Source organism: Crocodylus siamensis, chromosome 2, assembly GCF_052110815.1.
Source record: "Crocodylus siamensis isolate JL-2025a chromosome 2, ASM5211081v1, whole genome shotgun sequence".
In the NCBI taxonomy this organism is placed as follows: Eukaryota; Metazoa; Chordata; order Crocodylia; family Crocodylidae; genus Crocodylus; species Crocodylus siamensis.
The window spans coordinates 59,563,824-59,576,103 of NC_143396.1; the positions used below are offsets into that span (position 1 = coordinate 59,563,824).

Here is a 12,280-nt window from a genome sequence, read left to right on the forward strand (position 1 = left end):
ACATTGATTGGTAGATTAGCCCCAGTAGCCCTGCTGCTTGCTGCTGATCAGCTGGGAGGTAACAACTATGGCATATTTAAAACCATGTTTTTTGCCTCCTGGCCCATCAGGAGTGAGTGGAGAGCAATGGGGTGACCTGGGCCCCTCCACTAATCGGCAGGGAAGAGGGGAGGTGGATGTGGTGAAAAGAGCAAGATTAAAAGAGTCACTGGGCAGCACACTTCCAGTGTGATTTAGGTAGATCCCTACTTATAGCACACTAACTTTAGCACAGCTTAATATTTCATAAATTTAGTATGGTTTAAGTATAATGTATACATTCACCATTCCTTGCATGAACAGTTGTTGCTGCTTGTGACTTTTGAAACAACAGCCTTTTCTTGTTTTTTCTCCATAAACTCAGGTGCCCTCTGTGCAATTATTAACTCTACCATCTTGTTACTTTTGGAGACAGTAACAACAGCTCTTATGAAAAGTTATGACAGCAGAGGAATTTAAAAATGGACCCATTTGGAATCTGCAGAAGTATTACATTAAATGGGTGATAGCTTTTATTAGACCAACTGTATGGCTGGAATTGAGTTAGAGTGGCGTGATACTCAAAAGCTTGCCTAAGTCTATCCCAAACATGCAGTTGGTCCAATAAAAGATATCAGCTACACAAATTCTTGCCATATATTTTCTGAACCACCATGGTTACAACATCAATTCAACACTATATTAAGTTCAAAATATTATGTCTAAGTGGACAATTTGACTTGACCTCTCTTTTTTTTTTTTCTGAGAAAGAGGGAGGAAATGGACCTATTCTTGCAATCTGTTACATATGGGCAAACCTATGGGCCTCAATGAGATTGGTGCTTGTTGATGGATCCCAGGACCTTTAAAATATGAAGAAAGGATTCTCATTAGAGTACCGTAAGTCACTATAAAAACTGATAGGTAGGGCAATTATGAAGGTTTATAATTTTCAGGAGGCAAGGTAGAGCTGAAGCAAACTCTCTGATATAAGTACAGGATAGAAAGTTCAAAAAGCCCCTTCGGTCTGAAGTCATTATTTCTCATATAAATCCCACCTCTCTTACACTGAATGTGAACTACTGATTAATGTCAGCAGTGCAATTGCATTTAAACTTTATGAAAAGGCTTTTGTTTTAAGTCACTCTAGATTGTCTTTTTCTGGGTCCCTTAGTTGCTTTAGCTTTAGTTTTTGACCTTTTACTATTTGCTTATGCCTATGTGTTTGTGTAAATTTACAACAACCTCAAGATGTCTTTGAGTACATTTAAAGAGGTAGACTCACTTAACTTGAAAATGAACTTTTGAAGATGGGAAAAGCCTTTAAAAACAATGCAGAAATTCTGTTTGAAGGACAAATGGTATACTTCTTACTTTTTGTTGACATTTTGACTTATATCTCTGGAATAGTTCATAAACAAACAAGAAATGACCTTCATGCTAATAGACAGCACTGTATGAAATAGGACTTTATAAAAAATCTGACAGCTTGAAAATGTAAGGAAGGTGCGTGAAACCTGAACTTTCAAAGAATAACATTTGTTCAGTACTGGAGAAAGATGTTTTATAAAAGGGAGAAGCTTTACATTTTGCTTGATTACAACAATATTTGTGTCCAACTGTGACAAGTTTAGTTCTAATAAAAACTGATTATTGTTTTAAATGTATCAGGAAAGGGTCATTAGAGTAAATTGCATAGATTATCAATAAAAAAGAAAAATCAAAACTTCTTAGTTGATTTCAGGAAAAAAAAAATTAAAACAACTCTGAATAAACACCTACTTGAGGTCTTGGGAAGGTTCTGCTCTGATATGGGGTGTCTCCACAGAGTGCCCAAACACTGCCCCTTCTGTGCCTAAAATAAATACATAAATAAAATACAGTACAATTATACTGGAAAGGAAAAGTACAATTAAATGTATGACCAAAACTTGACATTTTTAGGATAAAAGATTTAGTCATTTAATTTACTAATGCATCCATCCATACCTCATTATCAAAGGACATTCTGCAGGTTCAATATGTATTTTTTACCTTAAAGAAATGTTACTGTTTATGCCAAAATCAGGATTAACTGCACTAAAAACTGATGACTTCCATTTATCCATGGAAGAGGCTTAAGAAATCCAAAATTCAAAATTCTTAGAACTAGCTTATGAGTGTGAGCATACCATCAAAAGCCCATAGACAGGACCTTTTTAATGCCCAGAATTTTTAAAATAGCTAAAGAAATAAACAAGCACAATTTTGAACACACACACACACACACACACACACGCACGCAAACAGTAGTCAAATTTTCAGAAGTGTCCATTCATTTTTATTTGTGTCAGGATTTGAATAACCAGAATGAGTTATTCTGTATACCATTGTTAAAGCTTTTGAGAACCCATAGTTTCCAGCTGTTTCTGAACTTAACACTCACCTTTAATCACTTTCAACTTTGCATTCTCTCTCAGAGACCTCTCATTAGTTTTTGAGGCCAACCCAGTTTTGGGGTATTCAGGTATTTGTTATTAGTACCCATACCCCAAGGCAACAGAATAAATGAATATGTCTGAAAATGCTGGTCCTAGAGTATTTTTATGCATTTATAAACTCTGAAACTTATACAAAGCACTAATGGGTTTGACCGAAAGATTACTCTTAAAGCCATTGTTCAAGAATAGTCAGGTTTTGACAAAACATTTTAAAATAAGTAATTCTGTCTTCAGATAAGTTTTCATTTTTTACTGAAAGCTGTGAAAAATATGTACGTTTCAGTGGAGAAAAATACAATCAACCAATAAATAAAACCATTTTAATTTCTAGCAAAACGCTGATTTTTCAGCAAAAACCTAAAGTTTGCTGTGAATTCATCCATGCATTTTCAATAAGTTCTAAATTAATAATCACAAGTAATAAACTATTTTGTCTTTATTTAGTTCTCTTTACATAAGCTATCTGTATATGTTAGGAACAAAGAACACCTATAGGCATCCTGCTCTCCCCTCTAGGATTCCTGTTTACATTTTTAAGTGCAGCATGTCAGTAGAGATAGGAGTCACTGGCTTTTGCTGCAGAATAATAAAGTGCAGACTTTTTCCTTTAATGACTTGTTTAATATTAGTTACAAAGATGGATATTTTCACAATATTTTTCCACTGAAGCTTTTCTTTAAAAATAAATTGAAGAGTTAGATTATATATTAAGTGCAGCATGGTTCTTTGCCCTTGGTCACTGAGAAATGGTTCCACACCTCCACAGAGACCAAGAGCAAAGAACCACGATCATTTCTAGAGAAGGACTAGCTTCTAAAGAAAAGACATGTTGGTTGCTGGAGGTTTGGCTCCTAGATATGTTCCTTAAAAGATCACATACTTGTCAAAAAAATTTAATTTGAGTTCTAAGTGAATAGCCAGTAAGATTCTTATTCCATTTTAACCAGTTAACCAATCTCTAATAATTAATAACTTAGTTACAAGGATGGATATTTTCACAGTATTTTTCCACTGAAGCTTTTCTTTAAAAATAAATTGAAGAGTTAGATCAAATATTAAACAAGTCATTAAAGGAAAAAGTCTGTTTATAAATTAGGAAAAATCAAACTAATATTTATGGCTAAGCAAAAAGAAAACTGCAGAATCTGACATAAAAAAATGCCATGCAAATGGATGCTGTTCTCTTCTCTGTGGGCACAGACAGAAGTGACAGTTTAACCCAGTCTGGCCACAGAAAGCATTTTATAGCTGAGACCAAATACAAGTGCATGGCTGCACCTTAAAAAATGGCTGATAGGGTGAAAGTCTGACTCATCATTACATGAGGGGTCAGTTTAAGACATTTCAAAACAGAGCATCTTCTGTAACTTCTGTCTGCACTGAATGCCAACTTCAAGCTGTTTTCAGAATGGGAGGACAGAAAGAGAGTGGAGGGGGTTCATTCTGGGTGTTTTTCAGCCCCTCCAGAGCTGGGGAGAGAACCCCTAGAATGAGTTTGCTCCCTTTCCCCACTCCTATTCAGGGGAAAAGGGACAGGCTGCGAGAGAGGAGGGGCCATTGCCATGGGAAACCAGCTGCAGGCTCACAGCCAGGAGCTAGATTTTTCTCTCCCCCGGAACCAACAGGGAACTTCTGTTTATTCCAGGACATCATTGTAACTCAGAACACTTCCTGCAAAGCATTCTCAGTTACCGTGGGGAGATGCACTTCTACCTGAACCCTGTATCACAAGGATATATAGATATATAATACATATATTTCTAAGTGTATATATATTTAAGATTAATAACATTCTGATATTGTTCATCACTGAAAAAAGTAAAGATTTGTTTAGAATGTACTGGCCTCTACTTTTTGTTTATTTTGATCTAGTGTCAAATTTAATTTTTATACCCACTTTATAATATATATATATATATATATAAATCAGTAGCCTTGTGCCTGAAAGCTCTTTCCTCCTCTTCTGAAGATGGGGTTACTCTGTGTAATAAAAACAAACAAGCTCAGTGCTTTGGAGAAAAAGGCTTTTTGTTAGACAACTGAAAATGAAAGAGAAAGAATTTGCTGAAATAAATATATCCATTCATCTTACATTACTAATATATGATTTGGAAAATTGTCTAGGATCCTAATACTAGATTATTTAATTTTCTAAGATTAAATAATATATTTTAATGTGATGTGTCTTGCTTTTTGAGCACTTCTATTTGTGTTTATTTAAACATATTTCATCTTCCCAATGACATCCGTACAATAAGGGTGCATCCAGACATGCAGGCACATGTACTTACAGCAGCTCAAATAGAAGCAGTGCAAATTGGCATTTTGCCTCAGCACACATACCTGAATATGCATGGTGTGACGGAAATTGTAACACTTGGGGCAAAATAACCCTGCCTGCCTCCTCCCAGATTTGCAGCCGGGGGAGCTAGAGCCTGGGGCCAGCACCTGTGCTGGGCCCAGCAATATAAAAACCTGCCCTAGCAAGCAGCGCAGGGCTACTAATTCTCAGGAGCTTCTGGGGACTAAGTGGCAGGAGCTGAGGAGCTTCTGGGGACCAAGTGGCAGGATCTGCTTGGTGAGGGCATGGCTGGGGCACCCCAGTGGCTGAGTCTGTACTCCAGCCTCATCCCATGAGCCACTGGGGACCTCAGCTACTGACTCTTCCCTGGAGCTGTTGCCAGGGGCATGTATGTGGTAAGCTTCACAGACACCTCGGTCTCCTGCCTCCTCCTGAGGTTCTGATTGAATTTCACTCCCCACGTTTTTGTTTTTGTTCACCTGATCTGCAGCTCCACCAAATCCCAGGACCTGCTGGTCAACCTCCTCCTGGCCCTGGCCAAATGGGCCCTGTGCTTGACCAAAAAAGAGGCTCTGGTCAGGAATGTGCCTGGAGACTGTGGGGCCACTCTCCTTTCACTCATCCAGGCACGCTTTTGGGTGGAGCACCAGTGGGTGGTGCTCCACCAGCTGCTTGGATGGCTTTGACAACTGGTGGGTGTGGCTCAGGAGGCTCTGCTTGTTGTCCCCTTCTGGAGAAATTACTTTCATGTTTTGAACCTTTGACCCCCCACATCACTCCTATCCTGTTTTTCCTTTAGTTGTCCCAAGGAATTAGTTGTGTTATTCATTCATTAGCCTCACACCGTAGGGGAACTAGTTAGTTGGGTGGGCCTTGGGCCACAGCATTTGGATAACACAAATAGACAGGAGCTTCTGGGGCCCAGCCAAATGGTATATGGGGACACTACCCCTTGTGCCAGTTGGATTGCTGCAACAGCATCCAAATATATTTTTAAAAACACCCCAAAATCCATGTTCTTCCACAATTAGAACAAAACACCACTCTCCATATATACATACATACACAGAAAGAGAGAGGAATCAATCAGCTGGGCAATCAATGCTTTATTGAAATATTTACAATGTTAAAGCAATTTGGAAGCCTACTAGTGTCTCTATCATAATGTTAAAATAAATTGTAAATATCTATATGTGTTGATGTGCGCTTTTGGTTTTCTTTGCACATGATGGGTGTGTGATAGAGTGATGTGGGGTTTGCAGGAAGGGGTGGGAAGGGGTGTGGGGTAAGGTGTGTGGGTGTATGGAGGGATGTGGGTTGGTATGTGGGTGGGTGTGGGGTGATTGCAGGTGGACTGTGGGCATGGGAGCACTTTTGGGAGGGCTGCTAAGGCAGGGTGGGTTCCCTGACTCCCACAGGGTGCAGCCTCCCCACACAGCACACGGACTGCCCCCCCTTCAGGGCCCTAGCTTATCCCTGGAGGGTCACAGCCCCTATCCCCTGCAGGATCTGATCCACCCTGCAGGGACACAGCCCCTCTCCCATAGGGCCCACAACTTACCCCCTGCAGCAGCAGCAGGAATGCAGTGCTCACAGCCTGCCAGCCCCCCAAGGTCCAGAGCAGCCGCAGTGGCTCAGAGCCAGGGCTGGCACCAATTGCAGGGATCACGTGTCCCACTGAGCCAGGTCCTGCCAGCACTGGGGATGCTCATGCTGCCAGGCCGGGCCAGTTCCATGGTGGCAGGACCCAGAGTGGTGCGCAGGGACACCACATCCTTAACTTACTTTTGACAGTGCCCAGGGCAGCAGGAGCACCACAGAGATGCTCTGGCCAGAAACCTGAACATCCCTCCTGGAGGACCGATGCCTATGTTGCCTCTAAGTACAGTCTAGGACCGTGCCTTGTCCCACTGTTCTGTGGAATGGGTTTTTTTTTTTACCCCTGGATATCCAGGGATCTAATTTTGCCCCTGTGCTGCAAATTTGCAGCATGGGGAATGGTTTTTGTTCCCACACATGCCTCTTGCAGCATCTCAAAGGGGTTTGAGATGCTGGAAGAGACATGTGTGCACTCGTGTGGATTTGAGCAACAGAATAGATGCATCATTCTAAAGGTTACCATATTTTACACAATCTTCTGAACTAAATTATAGAATCACATTAGGAACAGGTATAGCCAGAAGCCTACATTGCAAAGAGGTTAATTTACTTAATTTAAAGTTTAATTTATTTTAAAGGGTTAAATGTAAAACATTCTCAATTTGCATCTACTGCTAAAACTGCACAAAATGTTGATTCATTTGGCGAAAGGTGACTGTTGTTACTAATGTTGTTTTTTAAATGGTACTTGAACAGAAAAGAAAGTACTGCAATGCAAGTTACAATATTGTTTAACAGAAGTGGTTTAGGGGGACAATATAATAATGCCCTAATCCTTCATCTCCAGAGACCTAAGTGCTGAAAATTCTTAAATAGGTTACATGGAAAACTGTTTGCTGGATAAATCCCCTTATATATATCAAAAGAAACAGTTTTTCAGGACAAATTTACTCTCTACTTTTGAATGTTGATGCTTATGGAGAAAGTCTACAGGAAGAAAAAAGGAGCAAGCTTCCTTTAGCATTAAAGAGCATGAATAAAGCTGTTTCATGGTACCTGTTTATAACATCTGATGCTGACAAAATAAACCCTGCTCCTTGTAGCCACTGGCTACAGCAGAGATCAGCAATTATGCCGAGAAGATGGCTCATAGCAGACCTTCGTGTACATCCAGGACTATTCTTCTTCAGTGTCTTGTAAACACTGGAGAACCATGAGGGAAGGGGGAGGAGGAAGTGTAATCAGAACTATCCAAGTAGCTTGGAGCTTTTTCTGAGCCATCTACTCCACATAATTAGTGATCTTTGGAGCTGAGATCAGAAGGGTAGCTGGTATGCCTATACCATGAAGTCAAGGTGCCTCCCACGCACACCCAGCTCACCTACTCTTTCCAGCACACTCCAAACCTGGTAATGTGATGGTGAGGCCATTTCAGGGTCCTCCTAAGAAGCTGCTCCCAAGTTTGTCAGAAACCAAGATTTGAAGGATAGCTACAAATGGACGACCTTGGAGCGACCTTGCTGGCACAGGAACATAAGAATTGTCATTTACTAGGTCAGACCATGGGTCCATCTTACCCAGCTTTCTGTGCCAAACAGCAGTAGAGAGTGAATGCTGAAAGGGAGAGTGAACTGGATCTGACCTGGGTTTAATTTTTCCCCACTGTTCCTCTCTCACTTGCAGTCTCCAGCATTTAAGGTCTACGCAGTTCTAATTCAGAGGCCATATCCTTAACTCCCATACTCAATAGCTACTGATGCCCCTTTTCTCCAACATTTGTCCAATCTCTTTTATAATTTAGTTAAACTGTCAGCCACAACACCTGGTAGCATTGAGTTCCACACTTTAATTATATGCGGTGTGAAAATAATTTCCTTTTGTTTGTTTAAAACTTACTGCCTACTAGTTTCATTTTGTGGACCCCAGTTTTTATATTGCAAGGCAGAGTAAATAATAAATCCCTATTCTCTTTTCCTTCACCATTTGGTATTTTGTAAACCCTTACCATGTCCCCCCTCAAGCATGTCTTTTCTAAACTGAATAGGACTAGCCTCTTGAGTCTCTCCTCATATGGAAGACCCTCCATACTGCTATTCATCCTCGTTGCCCTTCTCCATACATTCTCTAGTTCTTCTATATTCTTCCTGAGATGAGGTGACCAGAACTGGGCAATGTATTCACGGTGTGGACACACTGGATTTATTTATGGATTTAGAAAGGGGCACAATGGTATCTTCAGTTTTGTTCACAATTCCCCTCTTAATAATCCCTAACATTTTATTTGCCTTTTTAGTGGCTGGTGATCACTGAGCTGGTGGTTTTAGAGAAGTATCCACAATGACTACTGGCTCTTTCTTATGTGTTGACAGCTAGTGTAGAGCCCATCGCATCTGCCATTTAGTTGCCCATTCATTCCATCATGTCAGATCCTTCTGTAATTCCCCACAGTCTGCCTTGGTATTTGTCACTTTGAATAATTTTGTGGCATTGAAAAATGTGGCCACCTTGCTATTCAGCCTATTTTCCAGGTTATTTATGAATATGTTAAAAATCACTGGTCCCAACACAGATCTCTGTGAGACCCCACTGTTTATTTCTTTCCATCCTAAAAACTGACCATTTATACTTGCTCTTTCTTTTCTATCTCTGAGTCAACTTTAATCCATGAATGGACATTCCTTGTAATCCCATGATACCTAACTTAATGAAGAACCTCTGACAGGGGACCTTGTTAAGGGGTTTTTGAAGTCCAAATAAACTGTCAACTAGATTGCCCTGATCCACCTGCTTATTCACACTATTGAAGAACTGTAGTAGATTGGTGAGGCATAATTTCATTTTAACAAAGCTGTGGTGATTCTTCCCATGCAAGTCATGTTTATTCATGTGTTGAACAGGTTGGTTTTTTTTTTAATTTGTTTCTACCAGGTTTCCAGGAACAGAAGTTAGGCTCACTGTGCTGTAGTTGTAAACACATTTCTGACTGTCAAAGGCCTCTCTGCATCCAATACACTTTGGTTTTTATTACCTATGGCTGCTTGCAGAGGTTAAAAAAACCCAAACAAATGGTGCTTTACTCTAAACTCCATGAGCTACCCCACTGAGCACAGCATGCCCAGAAGAGGCAGCATGTTAGTTGGACTGGGCTTGCCCAATTTTTGTATAAATCAGGTGATTTAGTGGGGTTTTTTTGGTGCTTTTATCTAATAGCTGATTGATTCAGCTTTAGATAAAAGCACCAAAGAGCCCCACTGAAGCGCCTGATCTATACAGACCCTGCAGAGCTGGGTTGAAGTAACATGCTGTTTCTTCCAGTAAAATGTGTTTTGTTTTTTTTTTAACATCTGCAAGCAGCCATTATGTATTGTTACCTCAATTACTATATGTATATCTTTACATTTTCTAAAAAATTCCACAGGAAATCCACCACTGCCCAGAGATATATTATTGTTCATGTCCTTTTAAGGCCAAAGTTATTTCATCTAATTATAAAAGCATTTAAAGTTTCCTTCTCCATCTCTGAAATTCATTGTGTGGATATAAAATACAGGAACACATCTGTTTTTTCACTAGTAACATACTGATTCTCACTATGCAAATTGGAAGAGAATTGACTACTGTTGGCTGATTTGTCTCTGTGTTATATGGATATTCCTCAGAGAGTCTCTTATAGCTAATATTTTATTATGCTTGGATTTACTCTTTAGTTTATATGTTAGTAAAATTATTGCATGTCTCCTCCTCCCCCAGTTCTCAATAATCTTGGTATGTTCTATATAAAGCATACTCCACCTTCTGGGGCAGTAATTTATTCAACTCATACCTCATACTGGTAAGAATGCATAGTTTATCTGGCAAAGGATTCATGACATAATCATCACTTATTATTTAGATATCTATTTCTGTATCTATTTTTTTCTTTTTTTTTGCATAAGCATATAATATTATACATTCTTGTAAAAAGACTTTAGCAGTTTCCTGTAACAGCAAGGCAGAGGAATCAGTAGGTTGATTAATCTCATCAAATTTTTGAACTCCTTTCAAATGAATACTTCAAATTTATAATCATTTAACAGGGAGATGTTGAATTGACAGTAATTATTTACAGCCAGTCTTTCTGCAAGGAAGAACTGATGCTCCACATCAGCATGGTCCAAAATAGCTATGGAGGTACTGAAAATAGAATCATTTATGCTCTGAGAAATAAAAAAGTAGTCAATTCTTGAATATACTGAATGAGATATTGTGGGCAGGGGGGGAATCCTTCACTGTTTGCCAAGTATTTACGAAACCAAGGTCCATCATATAACTTTTAATGACTTCCCAGAAGTAGATTTCATGGATAGGAGGGTAAGAGACCTATTAATGACAGGATCCAAAGACTTCTTTGTATATTTTGGGGCAAGACTAAAATATGTCCCCAAATCATAGAGCTTTACCAAAAAAATTAAAAAGATAAAATGTTGGATTGTCTGCATTGGGACTTTAGAAACATCTCAAAATAAAACTGGAATCCATAATTTTAGCATTTGCAAGAACAAATCTACCCCCGGGACCATCAGCTATTTCAATGAAGTGGGGGTATAATTTTTTATGCAGTAAAATAGAAACTCCATGTGACTTTGTGTTTTATACACACTATTAAAAACTGATAATCCCACCCAACCATGCTCTAATTTTGAGATTCCTCTACTGATAGACATTGCTATGCTCCAAGAAACAGACCAGCCATCTCTTTTCTTAAGAAAAGACAATATTTTTCTCTTTTTAATTAACTTTCCAAGATACACACTTAATAGAACAGGCCCTTCTCAGTAACTATATTTTCTGTTCAACTTTTATATAGCTGGCAATTTGCCATTTTCCTTAAATCAAAAATACAACAATTATCTGCATACTTGCCATAGTTTGTAATATCAACATTCTCTCATATATTTAAAGCTCATAACAACATATATTCCCAAGCACACTCTTTGAAAGGTCATGAAAGGGGAGAGGAAAAAACACAAAAGAAAAACAAAATGAAGCACAAGAAATACTAGCTAGCAGAATATTTATAATATGACATATTATGTCTGCCAGGAAGATTTGGGCAGGTGTAACCCGAAGTGCTCTACCACTTAGTGACAATAAAGATAAAGACATTAACAAAAATCATATGACTTCTACTCACTAAAAAATAGTTCTTAACAATCCCAAAACCCTCCCTCCCCCACTTTTTTTAACAGCTCAGATTATTCTATAAATTTGTCTTCGTCAGATGGTATCCACGTAAGAAAGGTTTTTGTTTCTCTAGGATCAGAAAAAAGTGAAGGTTTTCCCCTCTGTGAAGCAGATGCAGAACAGAAGGATCTCTCATGAAGTATCTCAGCTGCTTTTGCCTGCCATGTAGTTTTGCTCTTGTAAACAGAGCCTTCTTTTCAGCCACCTCACAGGATGATCAAGACTTTGGACATGCCATACTGTAACATGGGACAATGCCCACCAAGGTGAGGGGTGACGGAGGCAACTAAGGGCATATCACTGATTGCTTGGGACAACAAAATCAAAACAGGGATGGAAATGAGGGTCATAGGTACAAAACAAGTGCACTAAGGGCAGGGGGAAGAGACATTGAATAAAGCACACCAAAAACAGGGAAGGTCAAGAAACAGCATAATAGGAATGCTAGCCTCACCCCATGTCATCTTTCCTATTTCTCTGGCATCCTTGAATGTCCTCTTGTCAGTGATAATTTACAGAAACTTGGCTATGAAGGCCCTAGGTTTTTTTCCTAGACCAGACTTCCTCCTATACAATCTGTGGGCCCTCTCTCCCCAAATCAGTGTTTGAGGGGAGTTTTAAAACACACTGGACAAATACTATTCTATGGCAGAGTTAT

General features: G+C 39.3%; 1 protein-coding gene across 1 annotated transcript in view; it reads right to left on the minus strand.

The window, feature by feature from the left end:
- The window catches only part of SGCZ (sarcoglycan zeta), a 1,118,440-nt gene that overhangs the window by 40,894 nt on the left and 1,065,266 nt on the right, over positions 1–12,280 (minus strand). Inside the window, exon 6 of the mRNA XM_090035994.1 lies at positions 1,801–1,873. Within this exon, the coding sequence (XP_089892120.1) occupies positions 1,801–1,873 (73 nt within the window). The remainder of the gene's footprint in view (positions 1–1,800; positions 1,874–12,280) is intronic.